Source organism: Enhydra lutris, unplaced genomic scaffold, assembly GCF_002288905.1.
Source record: "Enhydra lutris kenyoni isolate GAN:26980312 unplaced genomic scaffold, ASM228890v2 scaffoldscaffold13, whole genome shotgun sequence".
NCBI classification, from domain to species: domain Eukaryota; kingdom Metazoa; phylum Chordata; class Mammalia; order Carnivora; family Mustelidae; genus Enhydra; species Enhydra lutris.
The window spans coordinates 27,715,190-27,739,382 of NW_019154097.1; the positions used below are offsets into that span (position 1 = coordinate 27,715,190).

Sequence of the window (24,193 nt, forward strand, 5' to 3'; positions counted from 1 at the left end):
TTACATTTTGCATCTGATAAAACAGCTGAGATTACGGATACAGCTCCTACCTCCTTCCTGAATATTTCCCTCAATTCTTCACTCCTGTAATTTCAAGATTTTATTTATTTATGTAAGATAATGCAGAGGGAAAGAGAGAGAGAGAGAGAGCGCGCGCGAGCGCGCATGAGCCAGGGAGAGGGACAGAGGGAGAGGGAGAGGGAGAAGCAGACTCCCCACCGAGCAGGGAGCCCGATGCAGACCTCCATCCCAGGACCTTGAGATCATGACCAGCCGAAGCCAGATACCTAATGAACTGAGCCACTCAGGCGCCCCCACTCCTGTAATTTCAAACAGTGTGTCGATCAACCAAGTTAACACTGGTATTTTACAAACCTTTCACCAGGCTGCTTTCAGTGTACTTATGACACGTACATTTATTCTTTGAAACCTCTGCTCTGGAAGAAGGACCAAACATAGTGTGATAGTTTCACGAACTTCTACTTATGGCTTCTTTTCAAATGCTTGGGTTTGCTGTGGGAACGACTAGGCTCTTTCTCATCTTTGATAACAGAAGTAGGCAGGCATGATGCGTGGAGGGAACGGTCTGAGGTTGCCTCTAGCCAGAGCCTTCTACAGAGAAGGCACTTAGAAAAAGCACCCCGCCTGGACATGCCGACCCAAGTCCTGAGGGGAAATGAGCCTGCCAGAGAACTGTAGTCTTTAGGCCAGAAAATAAACGAGAGAAGACACAACCGCACAGACACTGTCTTGCATTTATTCACACAGAGGAATTAAGAATCCGTACAAATAATAAACATTGCTTTAAATACAAATAAATAGCTCTGGTTTCTAAAGGAAACAATTCTAGATAATTCAAAGTTAAGTATTTTCTAGGTTCCTATTAAAAATAGAGACTATTTTGCATTAATTAAGTCCTATTCCACCATACCCTTTGAGGACGTAAGGATAAAATGGTGAATTCTGTACTCATAAGAAGTCACCAGAAAAATGGGAGATTATTGCTCCCATCTCCCTGAACTATCCCTCAAATGGAAGGAGAGTTACTTGCATCATAAACAGAGCTAATAAATGCAGAAAGTATTTAATATCTAAAGATATCTAAAAAGATTTACCTTGGGAAAGGGGATGAAAACTTCTCTGAACTGGTTCTGTGAACTCTGAATCCTTACTATGCTCAAGATTTGGTTCAAATGTCTTCAACTCACTTATGCTCATAGGAAAACTTGAATTCCTAATGTGAAAGCTTCCTCTTGCGAGCAGTGATCACGGTAATGTGTCTGTAATCACTAAGAATGGCGCCTCGCTCTCAGAATGATTTACCTGGTCAAGAAGCAAAGCGCTGCCCCGTGGAACAGCCTGTCAACCAGGCACCAAAATCACCCAAATTGCTGACCGAAACGTGCTCCCCCATCTGCGGATTTATTGTTCTTCCTCTGTTCTTATAGTTAAGATATTCCAACTGGCAAAACGTATCTGGGCAGAAGTATGTTCTATGAAGGACGAGTCATTTGAAACTCATGCAGTCTTTCAAGCCTTTAAGAACTACAGAAAACAGGAGGTCATTTTACAATGGTGGCACCAGACCAGGGCCTGCTCCGTTGACTTTCTGTGTCCACCGCATGTCCTCTCCTCAAGCTGCACAAGACAGTTCAATTTCTTCAACACACCCCCCTACATAATTATTAATAAACAGTATGCTTGACAGAGATATAGCAACAATTAGGTTTTCCAAGAAATTTTGCTTTTTCTATTTAGATTGACCATGATACAATTCCAAATAGAACATTCTCATGCTGTAAAAAACAATCTCATGCAGTAAGTGCAATTTTAAAAGTCCCACGTTAATAACAACATTTGGTATTATAGAAGGCAGGATTATTTAGGTTTTTAAAAAAATGATCACTATAGAATAAAGACTGGATTTCCAAAGAGAACTTCCATTGTGGTATAAAATGCTATATTTGAATCTACAGTTTTGTTGATGCAGACAATGTTAAGATATACACCATGTTTTCCTAACTGGGATTTTGAAACAGTAACCATAATTCTTAAACAGATTACCACAACATATGCTCAAAGAATCAGCTCCCTTTTGCCAAGAACTTTTTCTTTTTAGTCCAGTTGAAGGGATTTCCATAATAAATTCCGGAACAATAGTTCTCAACATGATTCAAAATCTCTTATTTCCCTCCCTCTTACTTTTTCTTTATGTTGTAAAGACATTTGAGCATAGAAAAACACTTTTTTTTTTTTTTTGAAAGACGGACGTTAATAACATTAGTTTCCTGATTTAAATAATAAACATTTCTTATGTTTGCCTTTCTCTCTGGCATACTATATGTTTCTGGAGTTACAAATCCAAACAAAACAGCCAACCAGAGCATCCCAGTGTTCAAATTACAATTTTGGATACAATCCTATTTATTCTGGATGATGCTCAATTCCACACATACTTCAGGGAAGAAACATCCATGAGAACATCCAAAAATGTTACGTTACCAAACGCTAACATGTGATTGTGCTCTGTTGGGTAGTACCGTTCACATCGACAAAGTACAAAGGCAGAGAATTTCAGGTGTGGAGACCAATTTGCTTTTGCTGCCGCAATAATTCATAACCATCATCTTCGAGATTTCCAAGCTGTTCTAGAATAAGGAGTAGTCCTTTTTTTATCCGGAGGCTTAAAGTAGGAATAAACAGGTGCTGCTGGGTACTCTGCGTCAGGATTTTCTGCCATCATTTTCAGCTTTGCTTCAATGGCTTTTATCTTTGCAGTGACACTGGAAAAAGGACAGCAGAGGATCAGAGTGGGCCTGGGTGCACTCAGGAAATACGTGTGCATCTCATCTTCCTTATGCCTTTTATGCATATCACAGAAGCAACAAGATAACTCAAATATGAATATGCAAATATGTCACGTAAAACACACACCCAAGTAACATTTTAAGAAAGAGATCAAACCTAAACCATCTATTAAATGTTTACTAAAAACTCAGACACCGTTAGGTACTTCGCATGTGGCCACATTTAATCTTCAGACACAAACACTGTCTGACACTTTAGTACTAGGCAGATAGTGGGCACTCAAGTAATTCATGTAGAAACTGAAAGTGGGGTCTGGAAGAGATGTTGTGCACTCGTGTGTTCACAGCAGCATTAGCCACAATGGTTAAAATGTAGAAGGAACCCAAGTGTTCACTGATGTATGAATGGATAAGCAAAATGTGGTATCGTATCATACCCTGGAAAATTATTGGGCTTTTACAGAGGAAGGGAATTCTGACATATGCTACAACATGGATGAACCTTGAGGGCGTTATGCTAAGGGAAACAAGCCAGTCACAAAAAGACAAAATACTGGATGATTCCACTTGTCTAAGGTACTTAGACTAGTCAAAATCATAGACATGAAGTGGACGGGGGGTTCCAGGGGCTTGGAAGAGGCGAGAATGGGAAGTTATCATTAAATGGGCATAGAGTGTCAGTTCTGCAAGGTGAAAAGAATGATGGAGAAGGATGGTGGTAACGGTTGTACAACACCACGGATGTATTTGGTATCACTGAACTGTCCACCCGAAATGGATTAAGATGATAAATGCTATTTTATGTGTCTTTTGCCACAATTAAAAAAACAAATAAAATAATTCCTGTAGGATTGAAAACAACACTATAAGGTAGGTCACGCTCCTCATTTTGCAGATGAAAGACCGAGGCACAGGAAGGTCAGCCTGCCCAGTATTATGCAGCCAGTAAGTGGGAGAGCTGAGACTCAAGGCTATGAACTACTACAATGCACCACTTTTTGAATCACTGAATAATGATGGAAAACACACCCCGGAAATCCTACAAGATCTTTTTTTACTAACAAATAGGTGTTTCTAGATGCAATCATTTATGGAGTGCATACAATGAACCAGGCACTGGGCCCAGAATTTCACCTATATTGTTTCTAGTCCTTGTGATAATAGCCACACTTTACAGATAAAGAAACACATGCAGAGAGGGAGTCATTTGCCCCGGGTTCACACAGCTAACAGCACAGCACAGCCAGGATTCAAACCTGGTATATTATCACCAAAGCCCTTGCTCTTTCCTCTCCATCAGGTTGGGAGCTGAGCACCTGAATTAGAGAGAAGGGGTGAGGAGACACTGCACAAGTTGGGAGGAATTCCCTTCCGACTGCCATCCTGGAACCAGAATGCAAAGCCCTCAGGCAATGGGTATTCTATGACCCATGGTTCCCTTTCCATTCTCGATGCTGTCAGTGGTGTATAGACAGGGAGAGAAACTTGGAAGGGAACGTTACAATGGCCTTTTAGAGATCCTCAGAAAGTGTGCAGCTGCTGCACACACACCTAACTTTACACGGCCAGTGCAGAATCAACCACCTACGTTACAATTAGAAAGAACACCAAGGTATTATCAAGATGCATTCCAGTACCTCCTCCATCAGCGGGACTGCCAGCCGCTGTTCTGTAGGAGTCATGAAAAAACAGCTTTCTCTAATTAGGTATAGATGCTAATACAAAGATGTAAGCTGAGGTTCTCTGGATTACAAAATAAATGTAAAACACTAGACTGTCTAATGTAAGTGCAAACACTGAAAAGAAAACTAAAGACACATCACTGTAACATGTAGAGCTCCAAGCATAAATGCAGTGGTCTCTTCCCAACAGGAGTCAGATTTCTAAAATCTGTGATCACCGAGGGGATACGGTTCCCAGTGAATCTACAAAAGTCATCATATGTTTTTTTTTTAATTTCTGGGAGTAGAAAATAGTAAAAGAGAACAAAATTAAGAAATCAATGATATTAACTATTATATTTAATATTTACTATAAACATTAAATTTAGTAAGTTTATTTACAATATATGATATATAATAATTTATCAAATATTAAGTCCAATATTTTAGTAAGTATTAAGAAATTAATCAGTGATATTAAACTATTAACTATCAAATAAATTTTACTTTGCTAACTTTGTCACTCCTGAAAACATTTCAGGGTCACCCTTCCCTGCAGCTTAATGAGATGCTCACAAATCTGTTTCGTTCGGTGCAGAAAATACACAAGAAAGGTTGTTTGCTGTCTGGTCCTCCATCCAAATAGGCATCGTTTTCCTGACTTTGCGACTGCATGCTGGTTTCTAACCCTTTCAGGACGTGGATGCTCCTTCACATATCTGCTTTCCCTCCCCTGCAATAGGCTTCAGGACTGTATCCCCGCGTTTGCAGCATGAAGTTTCTTTGAAGTAGTAAGTCAAAGACTGACTTTTGTAGTCCAGGAGGCCTGGCTTTGAATCTGGAATCTGCTATTTGCTACCTGTGCGATCTTGGCCAAGATAGTTTACCTTGCTAAGTGCCAGCTTCCTTAGAGGTAAGAGATGACTATTACAGTCCTTTTACCAGAATTTTTATAATTAAATGACATATGGCATGTGAAGTCTTTAGCACAGTGCCTGATTTAGAGTAAGTTCAATAAATCCTGGATGGTGCTATTGTTAAAATTTCTCCCTAGGCTACAATGCAGGGGGAAAAAAACCACAAAACCCCAAAACCCTCTACTTCTGCTCAACCATCCACTTAACTTCCCCTTTCTCCACCCAGGCTTTCGTTCCTTCTGTTTTGAATTAACTCCGAAGAAGTAACTGACAACGTGTGCACACTAGAAGCAACACTGTTGCTGTCACAGAAGCCAGCAGAGAGACTGAAGGTACTCTGGGTAAAGGAACTCACAGCTGGAGAGGAAGTAGTGGACAATGACCAACGCCAATGAGACTTCAGGCCTCATGAAAAGGCTTCTTTTTAGGGTAAGGACTGTCTGACATACCTTGGTTTCCAGCGCCTAGCACACTGGCTGCTATGTGGCAGGTCCATCCAGCCTTTTCTGAGTGCATGAATTCTGCAAGTACGTGATCTTAGGGGTATGCAAGGAGAGGGTATGTACGCCTTCTGGAGATTTACTGAACACATCTCTCAACACGTCAAAAGTTAGTACATTCTATCCTGAATTCAGAGTCTAAAGAGTCACTGAAGTATGAAAAAAGGCTTGGAGTGAAGAAGGGGCTCACGCTCTTGAATACTTGTGTCTTTCTGTAGTACACCATCTTACCTTAGGTTAGACTGAGTGGGCTCAGTGCTTGAGGATGGCTCAAGACTGATAGGAAGGATCTTATCATTCTTGTTATGGTCATATCTCTGAAAGAAAAAGGGAAACCACTTGGGTGAGCAAAACCAGTCCTTTACTGCAGTGCGTAAGTTTAGAAACTCCAACCCTACCAGCATACCATTGGCATATTTCTAGACCATCTGAGGACTGCTTTACGTTTAGAGTTAACGCAAAACTCCACACAGTTTTGGCCTAAAAGCTGTAAATTTAGAAAAAGAAGTTTAGAAGCCTCCCTTCTAGCCACTAGTCTTCCTTATTTGGTAGGGAAAGAACCTCGTCTTTCAAATTCACAGATGGTATAAATACACAATACGATTGCCCTCCTACACTCTTGTTTTAACTGTCACATATCACCTCTTACAATATTTACTTTGCTTTATTCAAAACACTTAAAAATTTGGCTAGACTTTTGCAAAGTACCAAGCATAACATTCAACTCTCAACAGGCCTGACTAGAGAAGCAAAATATTAACAGCTTTCAGCTACTAATAGAGAAAACATCCTATGGCAAAAGGGCAGTTTAATTTGATGTCAGATAATTATACACCTCTTATAAAAAGTAAATTAAATACTAAAGAGTAATCAGGAGCCTGTGGTCAAAAAGACTTGTAGGAGAAGAGAACCACAAGGTATCGAGATCTCAAATGAAAGACAGAAACAAGGATGATTTGTGTTACGTGTCTCTTCAATGAGACACAGAATGAGAAAACGAAAGTCAGTCTGGCAAATGAGACTTGATTTTCTTTTGAGTTAAAAAGCATTTGGTAATTCTCTGTTGTTTCTATTTTGAAGGCAATGTGTCCTAGAAATTGAGAAGGCTCCGTGATGACCTGAGACCCTCATAAGGACCCAAACTGTCTGAGCTATTTTTCACTTTGGACCCTGAGCGCAAGTGCTTCATGCTCCTATAGCTAAGACTGAAGCTCCAATCTTCATTGCCACAGATCTCTTTACAGGCAGGTCTGTCAAGACCCCACCAAAAAGGAAGAGAACCAATTCTTGGGATCGTTCCAGTCCCCAGACTTTTGCACCTTTGGGCCAGGTGAAACAGATGCCATTCTTTTTTTTTTTTTTTTTTTTTAAATGGTCCAATCTTTTCTAGTGCAGTCTCCCAAGAGACCAGCTATAAGATGAACAAGGCAACTGGCCATTTCTTGGGCTCTGGAGACAATTCAGACCACAAAGTACCACAAGTAACTCTCAAACTCCCTGGAGTAATGAGATGCCGGTGCTTTAAGCACTCCTACAAACTCCCCATTTCTCAAGCGTTTAGGATAAACATATTCAAACTCTCCACAGAACTGAGAGGCTGGGGAGAGTCTAATAATGCCGAAAGCAACTAATTTTAAAAATAAATACATTTTTCTCCTCCAAAGAACATCCCCCACCAAAAACATGATAGAGGTCTGAGTATACACACCAGCCACATGGAAAAATCAATCAAAAACAGAATCTGGGGGTATGTGGAGAGAAACAATGAAGGAACTTAATCCCTCCTGAGATGTTTCTCAAAAGAAAAATCTGGCAACACACATGGTAAATACAAGTAGGAGACCAAAGTATGCTCCAGATGTGAAGAGGCTGGGATGCAAACGGGTAAAGTGGACAGCTATCTTCTGGAAAACTCAGTTCGGGTGAGCTCGGTGCTGTCTTTCCAGCCCAGCAGACTTACCTTCACTTGCGCGTGAGCCCACCGCACCACCAGCTTCTTGGACAGAGCCAGCTTGCCATTGAGACACTGGATGGCTTGTTCTGCTTCCTGTCCGGGAAAGGGACGGATGTTAGCCAAAAATTCAAATGCCTAATTAGCTGTACGTATCTCACAGGGCCGCACCAGCTTTGATGGCTGCAATCCTAACCAGACTGCCTTTGATAAACAGCTTGCAAAGGGTGTACAATAAAGAAAAAAGGCAGAATAAAAGGAAGGGCATGAGTTTTGTAAAGTCAGTCAAACAAAAACGGTGGCTGTCGCTTATTGCCAGTGTAGTGGTCCCTTAATCTCTGTGAATATTAGCTTCTTCACCTATAAAATATGGGTAATATGACTAGCGCTCAATCAAGCAATGTAACCAGATTGTTCTTACTAGTTGATACCTTTCTATACACCGTGCTAACAAATTTACTTCCCTTCAGGGACCTTGGAACTATACCCCAGACTAGGGCTTATACTCTGGATCCAAAGCGAGAAACAGTAACGGCTTCAAATGACATGGGAGTGAAGGAAACCAGGCCGGAAAAAGCAGGAGTGAGTCAAAGAGCCTGTGAGCAAGGTATTTGTGTGAGCCAATCTACGCACCTGGCTTTTGGAGCCAAAAGTTCCCTGACCCTTTCCCTATCACAGACAGGAGCAACAAGGTTAAAAGGAATTCCTGAAGCTGGCTAAGAGTCACTCTAGGACATTCCCAGGAAGCCTGGTCGTACTTTTCCATCCTGCCAAACCTTCTCGGCTCCATTTGTATCCAAGAGGCATTTGGCCAAGCATAACCCACGTTTACCAGTGGGTGAAGAAGCCCCGAAGGAACAGGAAGAGGAACAAGACGAACCTATCTGAGACCGCAGTGTGACAGCGGCAGATTTCCCAGTCTGGTGTTACTGGTAATCCTCTCATCCCTCTGGAGCTCGCCAGCATGACATTCAACAAATATCTGAGACTCACGAGGTGTCAGCCACTGGAGAGTCACTGACATCCTTGCTTAGCAGTTACAGAGACAGATAAGAGATGTTTTACTCTTCAAGTTTAATCTAGTTGATTAGAATTTACGTGGTACTCTCTATTGATTGTACAGCATTAGCAGTCATAAGACACCAGCAAGGGGACAAATGTTTCCCCCCAAAATTTCCAATCTCTGTATGTCACTTCAGAGTTCATGTATGTAACACCATGATTAAAGGCCAATGGTACTTTCCTATATTCCCTTATCTATTCTCTCAACTTCCTGGAAGGTAAGGAAGGTATTTTTAATCCCTATTTTTAAATGAAAACTGAGGCCAAAAGAGGTTAAGAGATGGACCCCAAGTTGATAAATGAAAGAGCCAGCAGCAGAAGCTAGGCTTTGTGACTTATAATCCAGTGTTTCAAAACCAACATCTAGCCCAGCATGACCACTGACTTTAGCTGTCTGCTAAATCACACTCTATCATTAGTGAAGAAAAAACTATTTAAAAATGCTAACCACACACAGCATCCTTCCAGTCCCCCCATTTAGAACAGCAATGTATCCCTCAGTGCCGATCTCATTTGCAAAAGTTAGAGGAAACTGAAAGAATCCCCAGCATAGATAAAGACAAATGACACTCTCATACAGTCTCAGAACATCGTGACACGTCATTGCTTGAAGGCAACTGGCAGTCGTATCCAGAAGTATGCAAGGACTTTGTTGACGCCTCCCCATTTCCGTGGATACACGTATATGTGAACATAACCACAGGCATGCAGATATTCACTAACACAGTTTATACTCGTGAGCCCCTGGGGACCACTTAAATAGCTAACAGTCGGGGACGAGTCAAATAACTTACTATATATTCCTATGATGAAATATTGCACAGTTATCAAAAATGATGTTGGCTCATTTTTAAAAAAATTTTTTAAAGATTTTATTTATTTGAGAGGAAAAGAATGAGGGAGAGAGAGAGAGAGAGAGCGCGCGCGCGAGCGAGCATGAGAAGGGGAAGGGAGGGTCAGCGGGAGAAGCAGACTGCCTGCCAAGCAAGGAGCCCGATGTGGGACTCGATCCCCTGGAACTCGATCCTGGGACTCCAGAATCATGACCTGAGCCAAAGGCAGTCGCTTAACCAACTGAGCCACCCAGGTGTCCGATGTTGATTCATTTTTAAATTGAGGTCTAAGTTACATATAACAAAATGTATATACTAAAGCTCTATCAGTGAAGTTTTACAAATATGTAGTCACACTGGTGAAACCACAGTAACATGATACACAAAGTTATCTGGATATACAGTATCATGATATAGAAAGTTATCTGGATGTGTACTAGAGGACAGAAAATTCTTAATACTTTGAGTGGTAAACAGGATGGTGTAATCTTCTTTCTGTGCTCTAAGCCATACGTGTGTGTGCACATGTGAATGTAAAGAAAGATCTCTAACTAAATATTAATGGTGATTATTTCTGGGTATTGGGCTGATTAAGGGAAGTCACCGATCTGTATTTTCATCTACAACTAATAAATATTACTTTTATATTTACAAGAAAAACATCCAAATAGATTATTAACGCAACAATAACTAGGCAAAGTCTTTCCACATGACGAATAAAGTTATAGAGGATATTAAACAGTATGTCTGTATTTAATAACATTCAAATTCAATTTCTTTATCAAGGCATGTCCACCCAGAGGACAGATATAATGCTACTGCAAGAAGATACACATATATAGCATGGTTGAAGCTGAAAGCTCTCCTCCTTCCTATATATTCCAATCCGTATGCAGTTGTTCTGAGACACTGAGAAGAAGGGTACATTTTTAAGAAATCAAAATAAAAGAGTTTGTGGGTGGCTCACCACACACAGGGAGGGTTTCTGTACCACGGGGCAAAACTATTGAAAGAAAAGGAGGCTTTGTTGGCCTGCCACTAAAGGAACAAACAAACCAGAACAGGGAGGAGGATGTCCATGTGCTTAATGTGGGCACCCCAAAGCATCTGGTCAGAAAAGTAGGTCAGCCGCCTGAGACCGGGAGCCTGGGGAGGGGAGATTTTGAAAGCTGTTCACTCCTTCGTATACCGAGGGTCTCCTCCAGGATGCACAGCAAGGCACACAGAGAGGAACCTGACCTGGCTCCTGCCCGCAAGGCACCGCTATTCTGAGCAGTCGAGAGAGATTCAGCAAGAAGTGGGGGAGTATAAGAAACACCATGAAAGGGGAGAGGTTCCATTACCTGCTTTGTTTCAAAGTTCACGAAACAGTACCCGCGGGGCTGCCCCTCCAATGCACCTGACTTGTGGAAGAGGAAGTCGAACTGCTTGACCGTGCCGAACTTCTGGAGGAGCTTGAGGAGGTGGTATCTGCAGAGAAATCACAGCCCGTGAGCACACTCTGGGCACTGGGACAGCCACTCGGGCTCAAGCGTGAGATAAAAGCAGGAGATAATTTACCCTGGGTGGGGGGAAATCTCACACTCCCGCCCCCTGCCTTTTTCCAAACTGCTGTGTTAGCTTATTTGGCAAACAGACATGTTTGCCTCTCTTTGGAATGGGAACTCGAACTGTCATGGCTATGCGTCTGTCCAGCACAAAAATACCAAACAAAAAGCCACACCTAACAAACAGCTGTCTGGCCCACAAGCACCATGTGCTTTTCTTTTGGAGAAAAGCTCAAAAGACAGTGTTGCTTTATTTTTTTTTTTTTAATTTCTTGGCAATGAACTAGTATTTGTGCATAACTACAACTCCATCAGGAACATAGACCCACACTCCAAATGCCAAAACCTACCCTACTTCAAAAATACATAAAGTAGTAAACACATACACACTCACACAAACAGAAAAACAACTCTGGAGGACTTCTGTAATACATTCCATAATTAATCATTAGCTCCGAATTGCACTTGTGAGAAGCTCTGCCAAAAACCAAACCACAGCTAGTGGCCTTTCCGTAAGTGCCTGTGAGTTTCGATCCCTGATGTGACCGAACGTTAGGGACAATGCGGAACCACAATGTGCCGGAGGCTGGTCTCCTGGAGGGCAGGGGAACCTGGCCAGTCCTATAAATCACCCAGTTGTGGGTAACTAAGCCACTTCAGTTCCTTTAACACAGCTTACACTTTAGAGCACGATCGATTAAAGAAAAGGGATGGCCCAGGAAGAATTTTTTTCCAGGCAGGAGGTTCACCCCTAGCTCTTATTTGCCATTCCGCCCCTCATCCTCTCTTGGATTCCTTTCTCTAAAACTTATTTGGTTTCTATAGAGCTTCTAAGTTATTCAAACAGATGTGGCCTTAACAGGTTGCTGTGGCCAATCTCAATTCCGACTTCCTGTCATCTGATGTAAGGGTGAGACAAACCAACAGCTCTCCCGTTTCCTTTTCCTTTGGCCTTCCTCCTGGCATCCTCCACACTATTCAAATGGAGTCAAGGCTTTCTCTAAACAATGCTGTCCCTGTGATACTAAAAAGGTATCAGCCCACATGCTAAATCTGTTATTACTGGGAATTCTACCCCACAGGGAGTCAGTAAAGCTGTCGTTACAGCCACATTTATATTCACATTGTTTTCTAGGAGAAACTCATCAAGATTTTATTCTTGAGTAAGAATGTCCTTTGGGAGGCAGAAAGATATGAAGTGGATCATAAGCTATATATATTAAATCTCATACAAATGCACGTCAACAAGCAAGCCCATTATCCTGGATCAGGTGCCTGACAGTGGAGCAAGGAAGACATAATACAGGTCTTGCACTGGGGCAGGATACAAGGATCCCAAGGCATACTGTGGACATTAATCTGGTCTTTAGACCGGTTTTGAAAGGGAAAACAACTGTAACCCCCTACATTTTAAATTCTCAACTCCCATCAGGAGACTTCGGCTGCTAGTGAGGATGTAGGAGGTGATCCTTCAGGGGAAAGACAGATACCTCAAGTGCAAATTTCTGGTTTTACTTGATTTTTGATTAGGCATACAGTAAGGATGAACCTCTCAAATGCAGACAGATGGGCTGGAAGAGTCTCCCCTGGGTGTCTAATTAATTAATCTCTATGTCCTAATTAATTAATTAAAGTAATCTCTACATCCAGTTTAGGGCTCGAACTCATGACCCTGCCATCAAGAGTGGCGCGCTCCACTGACTAAGCCGGCCAGGCGCCCTCCCCTGGGTCTTCAACTCACAGCTACAACTGCCACTTACTATGCCCATGTGTTAGTTGCCATGAATGGTGGGTCAAACCCATTTTTCTAAAAAACAATCTAAGGGCTACTGTGGGCTGGTCATCTTTTCATCAGCTCCATTCTGCTTAATAGCAGGAAGGTAAGGCGATCGGCATTTCCTAGGAAATGAATTTTAATTTACTCAGAAAAAAAAAATGCCGACAGATTATTCTTTGAAAAGCTAACAAATACATTCTGCCCGAAGAGTGCGACCTTAAGATTCCAGGAACATCTGCTTAGGACTGTGTCTTTCAACTTCTCCAGGATTTCTTTCCTTGTTTGATAATTTCTTGAAATTATCGGAACACCGAAACAAAAGGAATGAAATGTTTACTATTTTGCTTCCTGGAGATGAGGACTGCAAGCTCTGATAGTGAAAAAAGCCTGAAGAATCTTGCTTTCACATCTGCAAGCACTTTCATCTGTTGCTGAAGTATGGGAGGGCTCACTACTCATCAGAGCCTTGCTTCGCTTAATGAAACGTGGGCCCTGTGGCTTCAGGCGCTAGTACACCAGTCCCAACATATTTCTGCAACTTAGTGCTTTCCGTATTGGGTCTTGAAAATGGCCTTCCTGCCTAATGGCACAGAAGTAATTAATTTACACAGATGTTAAAATAGACACCTACTACTTGTCAAATACTGTTTTAGGCACTTGAACAACTAGAACCCTGCCTTCAAGGACCTCACATCCTGTTTAGAGGAGAGATGTATGCGATCAAAAAATTGCAAAACACTATGATATTTGCACACAGAGGTATGTACATGAGCACACAGATGAAAGGCCCAATTGTGCAGGGGGCATGGTTATTAGTGAATATCAGGTACAAAGACATAAAGGTGAAAAAGAGTCTGCTCTATTGGAAAAGAGTGGGGGTAGGGCAGTTCAGCAATGAGGCTGAAAGGCAGGCAGGGGACAGGTTGTGAAGGACGCTGGTGTCCTTAGTGAGGGAATTTCAGTTTGATGGTAGGCAATGGGAAGTCAATGAAATGACAGGACTGTTTTAAATGCATAATTTTAGCAAAAAAATTTTTTATAAACTTACAGAAATTATTATTTGCTAGGTCTTTATGTTCTCTGTTCTGTATGTTATTAAATAGTGTTACTGGGTTTCAAATTTAAGTAGCAAACAGTAAAGGCTGATTCATGCAAACCAAGGCATTAAAAGAAGCATGAATCATAATGGAAAAATAAGGAAAAGGGTGAGAAAGCCAGGGTTTCTTTGGGGGTAAACACACTGTTCTCCCACATCCATGAACATGCTCTAGTAATCTCTGAAACTCGACCTCAGAAGGACATTTCCCCCTGGATGGCTCTCCACTGCCTTTAAATTTACTTTGTATAACCCACACTGACCACCTCCCTCCACAAACAGATGCCCTTTCCAGCTATTCCACCGGTCAGTGTCGACACGATTCTCCATTTCTCAGGCAAGAAACCTCAGGGTCATCCTCAATTCTCTGTTCTTCAATCATGTTCTTCATCTCTTACACCATCTCTTAGACTGACTTCCAAGTTCATTGTCTCTACCTAGATGATAGACAGGCCTAGTTTCTGGCAGTCTCTTCTAGCTAATGTTCGTTGTTAGTCTTTGCTCCTCCAACCCACTCTACATACTGATGTCTCATTTCCCCACTAAAACAGCACTTTCATGTTGTCAGTATCCTGTTAAACACCCACAGCAAGTCTCTTCCACAAGAAATTCAAATTTCTTGTCTGAGTAAATTTTAAAGACCCTGTCTTAATCTGATAGTATTCTATCTACCCAATTACTGTTTTCACTATCACTTAGTATTCAACCTCTCCTTTAGTCAAAAGGGTCCTCCTGATATTCTGCTCACCCACTCTTTCTTACTTCTACTTATACCCTCTACTTAGAATGTCCCATCTTTTAGAATCTCTGCTGGCTTTGCTCTTCATTTTTTTTTTTTTTAAAGATTTTTATTTATTTAATTAACACAGAGAGAGAGAGAGAGAGAGAGAGAGATCACAAGTAGGCAGAGAGGCAGGCAGAGAGAGAGAGGAGGAAGCAGGCTCCCTGCTGAGCAGAGAGCCCAATGCAGGGTTGGATCCCAGGACCCTGAGATCATGACCTGAGCCGAAGGCAGAGGCTTAACCCACTGAGCCACCCAGGCACCCCTTGCTCTTCATTTCTCCTTATGAGCTGTGCAGTGGCTACCAATTTGGCTTCTCATACAGCACATTTAATGTTTGAAAAAGAGAGCCAGCATTAATCCTTTCAGAGGAAACCACAGTGTGGAAAACAGACAATGTCTAAGGACATTAACTTTTTTGGCTTCTCTGCTGCAGGCACTAGCAATGGTATATGGAGGTACAGTTTTTACCCTATGGTTAGACTGGGTCCCACAGCAATTTAAAAGAAGTCCTTACATTTTAAAATTTCATTTTATTTTATTTATTTCTTTTCTTTTTGTGAAAAAATTTTTTAATTTTTTAAAATTTATTTTCAGCCTAACAGTATTCATTACATTTTAAAATTTCAAATAGGATACTTTAGGTTATGATTTTTCTGTTATGTGGACTATTAGAATATCTGCTCAAAGAGCACTAAATTAGGTAACAGGAGTTAGTCCCATCATTAACTACTTTTCAGTATACTAAGCCAACCTACTTAACTCTTCCTGTCCCAAAGAACAGGGAAAGGGGCACCTGGGTGGCTCAGTTGCTTAAGTGTGTCTGACTCTTTATCTCAAGTCTTGATCTCAGGGTCGTGAGTTCAAGTCTTGCATTGAGCTCCATGATGGGTATGGAGCCTACTTAAAAATAAATAAATAAATACAAGGAAAATATTATATCTTCTACTTGACTCACAACAATGTTATGAGTTTAAATAAGAGGAACTAATATAGTACCAGAGCTAGAAGAAATGTGCAGATCATTAGTTGAACATTCTCACCTTATAGGTTAGAAATATGAAATGTAACATAATTGGAAGAATCAGAATAGGCTAAAAAGAACATGGATTTGGGATTTGCTACCTCCACGAATAATACATCATTACTCCCTTAAAGCTAAACCTCTAAGACCTATTTGGTCGTACAGGTATTCTTGGCAGCTAGCACGGCCATGAGATGGTGAATACTGCAACCACAAAATAACAAACACAAATCAACATGAATAAGTATTTCATACTAACCATAGCTATGACTGGTAGCTGTATCTTTTTTCTCTCTCTCTTTTTTTTTAAGATTTTATTTATTTATTTGACAGACAAGAGATCACAAGTAGGCAGAGCAGCAGGCAGAGAGAGAGGAAGGGAAGCAGGTTCCCTGCTGAGCAGAGAGCCTGATGCGGGGCTTGATCCCAGAACCCTGGGATCATGACCTGAGCCGAAGGCAGAGGCTTTACCCACTGAGCCACCCAGGCACCCCTGGTAGCTGTATCTTTAAAAAGAAATTTATTACTATTTAACAAATCAGTTTGTTTGGCAGAGAAAATGTTTTAACATAAGGAATCCAGAGAAGAAAAACAGTGAACAAAATTGCAGATGACACAGAGGTGGGGAAGCCACAGGTAGACCCTGAGAAGCCATGATGTGCAGTTCAGCACGTTAGGCCCACCTTCGCCTTGACATAAAAAGGGCAGAGATACCAGTAGGAAAGTTTTGTTTCAATATTCCTGATAATGCTCTAACTGAAGAAAACATTCATTTATGACACAAACTGAGGTGGCAGATGCCCATTTGAACCTTCCTATCAAGCAACAGGACACAATCAGAACAAGCCTCATTATGGTGAACTGCAGCCAAAACAATGAACAGTGTTTCCACGCCCCAGATTTCCATTCAGACGAGCAGAGGTGGGAATAGAAAACACCTCGGGAGCATCCTTTCACAGCTTGGGTTTTAGATGATGGAAACAGCTTCTCTGATCAACAGACATGATTGAGAGGCTTGGCTGATTCACACATTCATCCTCAAAGCCATGAACCATAAAGAGAACCAAAATAAATGCACAGTTCATATTCCAGAGCCCCAGTGACCAAGGTAACATAACATGGGGACAACGTATCTTAAATGGCATCATAATTGCTAGAGGGACCCAAAGTTATCTATATTTAGCTGATCTGAACTTGAGCAGAATTAAAGAACTAAACTTTGTTATGATCCTGACCCATTAGTCCACATCCCCTTCCTTCTCCCAATCCCAACCCTCTATATACCTCTTCTCATCCTAGAGTCAAGTAAGTGGATTCTCTTGTTTCCCCTCACCCTACCTTTAACACTATTCCAAAGGGGGTAACTTCTAGGATTGATGGCATACTCCAGGTTTGCTTTAAGCACTGATCCCTCAGAGCCCGATCTACTCACTCCTTAACCATCCTGCCACCAACCATAGCCCGGTATCTACTGAGCAACAGGGCGAAGGAAAAAACCCCTTAAGGCACTCTGCTAAGGAACTGCTTTCCATTATAATGGCCAGAGTACAAAGAGTGGGGAGTCAGGACAATTTAACTGCTTTTGTTATCCTGGATAAGGTACTTCCATGTCTTAGGACCCAGTTTCCTTTATTGTAGGATAAGAGAGCTGGATCATATCAGAGGTTTTCAAGTGTGCTCCATGGAGTCCTATAACTAACTTAGCACCAAAGAAAGGGTAGTGGTTGCCAAAAGGCTTTGGGTGGACCTCTCTCCAATCTTTAATCAGAGCAGCTCTGAGTTTTTATTAAAAAAAAAAAAAAAAAAAATTTACTTTAAGACAAGGTTCCTCAGATTTAAAACGTCTGAGCACTGCCTAGCATGGCACTTGGCACACAACAAGACTTCGTATCATAATGACTGAATGAAAACCAAAGGGACTGATGTGATCTTTAAGATGCCTTCCAGCTCTGACCTTCTGTGGTTCCATGGCTGCTTCACATGAATTACAATCGAGTGGTACCCTCTGCCTGTTTGCGAAGGTACAGAGACTTCTCCCGCTTGTTCCTTCATTTTGAGGAATAAGAGTATGCCGTGGGCTGATTCTAGAAAATAATGTGCTATAGTCACCGGGTACAAGGATTCAAATTGGTGAAAACGGGAAAACATTTTTGGCCAACAGAAAAAAAGAGGTATATGTTTTAAACCATACCCAAGCCTATGTTCTTGCAGAAGAGTTCAAATGTGAGAAAAATGTGAGCATAACAGGTTAATAACAAAAGCACATACCCTTCAAAGATAATTAAAACATAAACAAAAGGGCCAAAATATATCCTGAATCTCTTGAAAATTCTTCTGAACGTTATCAGTGCAAACATCCCAGTGTGGTAGGGAATGATTTAAGAGGACTCAGACTCACTCTGTGATCTTGGGGTCCAGGTTGCCAATCCATAACCGGTGCCCTTCCTGCAGGGAACCCTCTGAAAGGATGGATGCGTTCTCCAGGGGAAGAGTTTTGGTTTCTGCTTCCATCAATCTCTATGAAAAACTAAAGGAAATGTTAACATTCAGGCAGGAGAGGAGCAACACTGTGTGAACATGAGGCTTCAAATTCAATTCAACAAACATTTATTCAAGGAGGGCAAGCTTTGGCCAGTTCTTCAAAGGCCCCGGTCATTCCACAACCAGGGCCCCAGCACCAGTTCCCTTGGGACAGCTCCTCTGGCAGCCAGAGTGCAAAAGCTTCCATTTAAGGTGAAAGGGGCGGGGTTCTGTGTGCAGAAACTAGTTTTCCTTTTCTGAAGCCAGAGGCAGACTGGGCAGGAGGCCAAAGTCTCTTTTCTATTACTACATGATACTCCAGTTTAAAAATCGTCACCCCAAAATAAGTCTTGGAAATCACCAGAAAGAAGAGTGTTAATGGCACAAAAGGAGATGGGTGTGAAAGAGCAGCATACATGTCTTCCTCATGGAAGAGGCCATCTAGGAAATTTAAAGCTGTAGATATTGGAGTTAGAAATCGGTCTGAAAGCGGGTTGTGTGACTTGGTGAATAACCTGAACATTCTAGGCCTCCATTTCCTCATACATACGAGGAATGGCGAGGACAGTACTTATCTTACAGGGCTGTTGTGAAGATGAGAGACAGTGCATTTAAAATCATTAAACACTGCATCTAACAGCAGCCAGCGACCAATAAATGTTCACTAGCATCACGTTTAATATTACGGGAAAGACTCAGAAGAAGAAACTAACTCCTCCTTCGTCGTTCCAGTTGCCCCATTTACTAGCTGTGTGACCTTGCTCAAGTTACTCTGTCAGTCTCTACCTGTTTCCACATCTCTGAAATGGAACAACACCTAATAAAAGTTGTGTGGATTCACTGAGTTAACACACCCAAAGCGTTAAGAATGCTGCATCACACCCAAGAAGCTTTCAAGTAAAGTTAGTTTAAATTATTACTAGTCTTTCATCCTGAAATGACTCATCTCACAACCAAAAACGGAGGATGAGGGTTATGATGGTAGAGGCAAGGGAAAAAACCTGGGGGTCAAGAAGACCTGGTTTCAAATTTTGGCATTTCCACTGGACGTCACTTCTCTCTAAGTTTGTTTCCTCATCTCTACATACTAAACCTTGCCCTGCTTGTAACTTAAGGTTGCTGAGAGGGCTAAAACTGAGATGACAGATGTAAAATAAAGCTTTAACAAATGTATAATGTGGCAGAGAAAGAAAAAAGAGCAGGGAAGACGGCAGGTCGTGCCAGACTTCAGAACTAGAATACACATACGAACCATGTGTCATGTAAGCAGATGTGCCTCAGAGGTCAGTGCTGCAGGAACTGTGTCCTAAAAACAACAGGTGACATATACTGAACATGTCATTATCTCTTATTCACCTCAGCAGAGCCTATGAAGTCTGGCACACAGTAGGCCCTAAGTAACTGTTCGTTGAACAAGTTTTCTAGCCCCACGTGTGAGGGTATTTTTCTTTCTCTCTCATTCCCATGCTCAATCTGTTCAGCAATGCATTGATAAGCAACTGCTAATTTCTAAGCCCAGGGCTATGTGCTGAATAGAGAAACGAATAAGCTATAGATCTTGCTCTTACCTCCTGAGAGAAAAGGTGAAACACACAGAAACAGAATCTCAGGAGGGGAAACAGAGGAGGAGGAACACTTTGTCTTCTCCCTGCTTTCCTTTCCTCCAATTTTCCTACAGATCACTCATTCATTTAATAAACAAACAAAAAAATGAGCTATTTCTAGGCATTGTCTGGACACTGGAGACAAAGCAGTGAACAGACAAGGTCCCCACTAGGGATGCTTGTATTTGGAAGAGGGGTGGGACAAAAGAAAACGAAAATAAATCAGCAAGATGTAATTACTGACAGCTGCAAACACAATTAAGCAAGGTAATTTGACAGCGAGATAGGGGTTGGACTACTTCAGGATTAGTGGAGAGGGAAGGCCTCTCTACAGAACATGACATTTCAGATGAGGCTTCAATGATAGAACCTCCTGATTTTCTCATGTCTGAAAACAGCAATACCAACAACTACCTAATATCACCGGAAAGTACCAAATTTTAGTGGCAAGAGTACAGGATATGGGGCCAAAAGATCTATATTCAAATTCTGGCTTTTGTACCCAGTTATTGCATGGCTTAATAAATGTCTTCTCAGAAAAGCATTCCCTAAGGGTTGAGCTCCTTGTTAGTTTGTATCAAAGCCACCTCTCCTTTACATGTAATGCCAATTCAATATTATTTCCTATTCCATTTTCTATTTCCCTCACTAGAATGTAAGCTTGCTTCTACATGGCAGGGCCCTACCTATCCTGATCATAGTTCTATCCCCAACACTTAGTATACTGCCTGGCTCGTGGCTGGTGCTCAATATTTACTGAATGAATGAATGAGGCTCCACCTGGAGCCTCCGTTTCTTCTTCCTTTCTAGAATGGGTACGATTATCCCTAACTCGTGGGTCGTTAAGCTTAAATGAGACAGTATCTGTGACAGCTCAGCACGGGGCCTTTTGAGGAACGATAAAGTGTAATGAGATCAAGATGGCATGCGACTATCAAAATCTTTTGGGTTTGCAATGGTGACAACCCCCTGTATTAACAGAGCTCACAAAACGCTGTAATCTATTTTCGCAGCTGACCTGCAACAACCTGGAAGGCAGGAAAAATCATACGGGGAAACTGAAGTCCAGAGAACCAAAGCCACTCGTTCCTAAAGCTAACGGTAACGGCAGGGTCAAGCCTGGAATTCCGGCTTCCCGATTCCTGGCCGCGAATTCCCAGACGCGCTGGGTCATTTCTCCGATTGTTATTTCCGGGCTAGCGGCGGGACAATCCGGGGCGGGGCCTGAGAAGCAGTCTTGCTAGGGCAGTCTCCTCTGCGAGCCCCTCGCGGGGCCGACGCTGGGGTGCAGGGGCGCATCGCGGCCGGACTCACCTCGTGGCCTCGGCGTCGTCCCCTCGGCTCATGCCCCAGAAGCAGATCCCGACTCCGCGGCCTGACCGCCCTCCGAGCGCGTACGCCTCACCGCCGCCCGCTGCCAGGCCGTCGGTGACGCGCTACGTCTGCGCCGCCGCGCCGCCCGTGACGTCATGGCGCCCGCGCCGCTGCCGTCACCGGGGCCGCGTAGGTCTTTTCCTAGTAACCTGGGCGATAGCTGGTGAGTGGCCTCTGCACAGCCTCGAGGCGCGCGCTGGGTCCGGGTGCCAGAGACTTCTACTCAAAGATTTCTGGGGACTTTAGGGAGTCTGATCGCTGTCCCCCGACCGGTTCCATTCGAGTCCGGCTTGACCTTTAAGGTTGGGGGCGGGACCTGTCGCTTCCCAGAGAGTTTCATGGGGTGGGGGCGGGGCTTGGCCCATCAGCTAGGGACTTCGAGGATGGCGGAGGGGGAGGGAGCTCACTCAATAGTAGCCACTACTTACTAGCCCACTATTTGGCAGGAGCATTTAATTTTCCCAGGGTAGTAGGTATTATTCCACCCCCTCCCCCGCCCCATGATGAAGAAATGGAAGCTCAGGGAAATAACTACCAGGGATGTGCGGCTAATAAGTGATGGAGCTTAAATTACAAAGCCTCAACTTTTATTTTATTTTAAGATTTTATTTATTTATTGGGCAGACAGAGATCACAAGTAGGGAGAGAGAGAGGAGGAACCAGGCTCCCCGCTGAGCAGAGAGCCCGATGCGGGGCTCGATCCCAGAACCCTGGGATCATGACCCGAGCTGAAGGCAGAGGCCCCAACTCACTGAGCCACCCAGGCGCCTCTAAAACCTCAACTTTTAACCATTACTCTGTGTCTTCCCTCGGCGAGCAGTTACCATTTCAGCATCTGTTCTCTAGTTACAAAATGTTTCTGCAGCCCTTGTCTCATTCTATCGTCCTGGTAACCCTGACAAATAGTATTGTCATCTACATTTTTACAGATGAATTTGAGGTCTAGAGAGTTCGACCTAATGCAAGTTACATATCGAGGAAGTGTTAGAACCAAGACTCTTTTCCAGGTCTTCTCTAACTTAGGTGCTGTTTTCCATTGACTACACTCCTTTGCACTACCCAGAATCTGGTTTGACCTTTCATTTTACAGTTGAGGAAACACAACCTAGGTGGGAGAAATGATTTGACAGAAGTCATATGTTGGTCGTAGAGCTGGCACAAATGCTTTTTGAGTACAGGTGGTTATGAATCTATAGAAGATGGTTGGCAGGAGAGAGGAAATAGAAATATTGGGATTCATACCTTCTAGCTCTTAGGCAAAAGCTCTTTCTCTACCTGTTAAAGTGTCTTATCCTCCTTTGGCTATGTCAGGGACATGATTCTATACTACAGTTGTGATACTATGAATAGTATAGCATCTATATAGTCAGTTGCTATAAACACCTTTACATGGCCCTGAATTTAGAGAACATACTCTCCTATATGTGGAAAATCTGGCAAACCAAGAGATCATCGAAGCACCGTGGAGAAGCAGACCCCAGGACCTTCAGTCTGAGCCTTAGATTCCAAATCTTGAACCATAATTGTGACCTTGGGCAAGGACTTACTCTTTCTAGACTTTCATTCATGTATTCATCACTTGTATTCAGTGTCTTCTGTGTTTAGGGACTGTGCTAGGTCCTAGAGGTATGGCAGTGAACAAGACAACCATAGATCGTCCTTGTGATGGTTATAGTCTTGTGGAGGGAATTAGGCAATGATCAGATAACTACGCAAATATTAGCTAATTTTGTTTAAGTGCTATGAAGAAGAGTAAGGTGTTAACAAAAATGGGCTACAGGACATTTGATCTAGTTGGGTTGGAGGAGATGGCCAGAGAAGGCATCCTCTGAGAAAGCGATGCTTAAGCTGAAATCTGAAAGAAATCTGGGAGGTAGTTCATTAAAGAGGCTGGGGAAGATCATTCCAAGCAGATTCAACTTTAGCCGTATGTTTGAAGACCTTGAAGCAGAAAAGGAACATTCTAGGAAATGAAAAATCAGTGTGCTTATGTGTAAAATGTGGGTGGTAATCACAAATAGTTATCAGATAATACACGTGAGAAATGTGAGAATATTAAAAATGTGTATATTGTAAGCTAATATACAGCCAAATTTGGAGAGGTTGCTGGGACAATGGACAGTGGGCTTTGTATCCCTCATCTAGTTCTTTTTAAAATTAAAATATACCTATGGAAAAGAGAAAAAGTCGTTTTGAGCACCCTAACTTTGGAAAAACAGTATGTGCTTCAACTAGTTTTAAAAATTACTTCAACTGTTTCAATAATAATGTTAGTAATTGCTCTGAGTGTTTCATGTACGTTAATAGTATAGTATAGTGGTTAAGAGCACAGATTTAAGATAGATTGCCTGAAATCTAATCCTTGGCAAATTATTTATCTGTGTCTTTATTTCTTCATCTGTAGAATGGGTATACTGACAGTACTTATTTCATAGTGGTATCATGAGGTTCAAATGAGTTAATGTATGCAGTGTAGCACCTGGAATTGTTTCTGACACATACTTGTAAGTCTGTAAGTGTTGGCAATTGTTTTGTTATTATTGTTATAATTATCTCTTTAAAAGCTCATTAATATCAGCATGGTAAAAATGGGGTGCAGACTAGCTCAGAGAGGCGAAATGATCTACCCAAAGTCACAGAGTTAATAAGTGCCAGATTCCAGTTCAACACTGTGTCCAAAACCCAGGTTCTTCGTGACAGATTTTTTTTCTGAGTATGGGTTAATTTTGTTGGATGGAG

General features: G+C 42.2%; 2 protein-coding genes across 4 annotated transcripts in view; one reads left to right on the plus strand and one right to left on the minus strand.

Moving 5' to 3' along the window:
* Positions 1-743: 743 nt before the first annotated feature.
* On the minus strand, positions 744-21,489 carry LOC111145780 (RNA binding motif protein 18). Of its 3 annotated transcripts, none has more exons than XM_022500980.1 (6): positions 21,395-21,489; positions 18,355-18,483; positions 11,075-11,201; positions 7,846-7,932; positions 6,117-6,202; positions 744-2,783 (listed from the first exon to the last, which is right to left on the minus strand). In XM_022500980.1, the coding sequence occupies exons 2-6, from the start codon at positions 18,465-18,467 to the stop codon at positions 2,624-2,626; spliced, it is 573 nt and encodes a 190-aa protein (XP_022356688.1). In that variant the 5' UTR covers positions 18,468-18,483; positions 21,395-21,489; the 3' UTR covers positions 744-2,623. The 3 variants fall into 3 exon arrangements, with proteins under 3 accessions (XP_022356688.1, XP_022356689.1, XP_022356690.1); XM_022500981.1 differs by having other exon boundaries at positions 18,355-18,473; positions 21,395-21,462; XM_022500982.1 differs by lacking the exon at positions 21,395-21,489 and adding an exon at positions 21,099-21,273.
* Positions 21,408-24,193, plus strand: part of LOC111145779 (mitochondrial ribosome recycling factor) — a 53,966-nt gene continuing 51,180 nt past the window's right edge. Inside the window, 2 exon segments of the mRNA XM_022500978.1 lie at positions 21,408-21,539; positions 21,542-21,617. Of these exon segments, the coding sequence (XP_022356686.1) occupies positions 21,425-21,539; positions 21,542-21,617 (191 nt within the window). The 5' untranslated portion in view covers positions 21,408-21,424.

Bases quoted from the DNA above. Each gene is read 5' to 3' on its own strand.
- LOC111145780 (XM_022500980.1), bottom strand. From the start codon at position 18,467: ATGGAAGCAGAAACCAAAACTCTTCCCCTGGAGAACGCATCCATCCTT. The intron at 11,202-18,354 runs GTGAGTCTGAGT...ATTTCTCTGCAG, and splicing joins CTGGACCCCAAGATCACAGA to ATACCACCTCCTCAAGCTCC. The intron at 2,784-6,116 runs GTAAGATGGTGT...TCCTTTTTCCAG, and splicing joins CCCACTCAGTCTAACCTAAG to TGTCACTGCAAAGATAAAAG.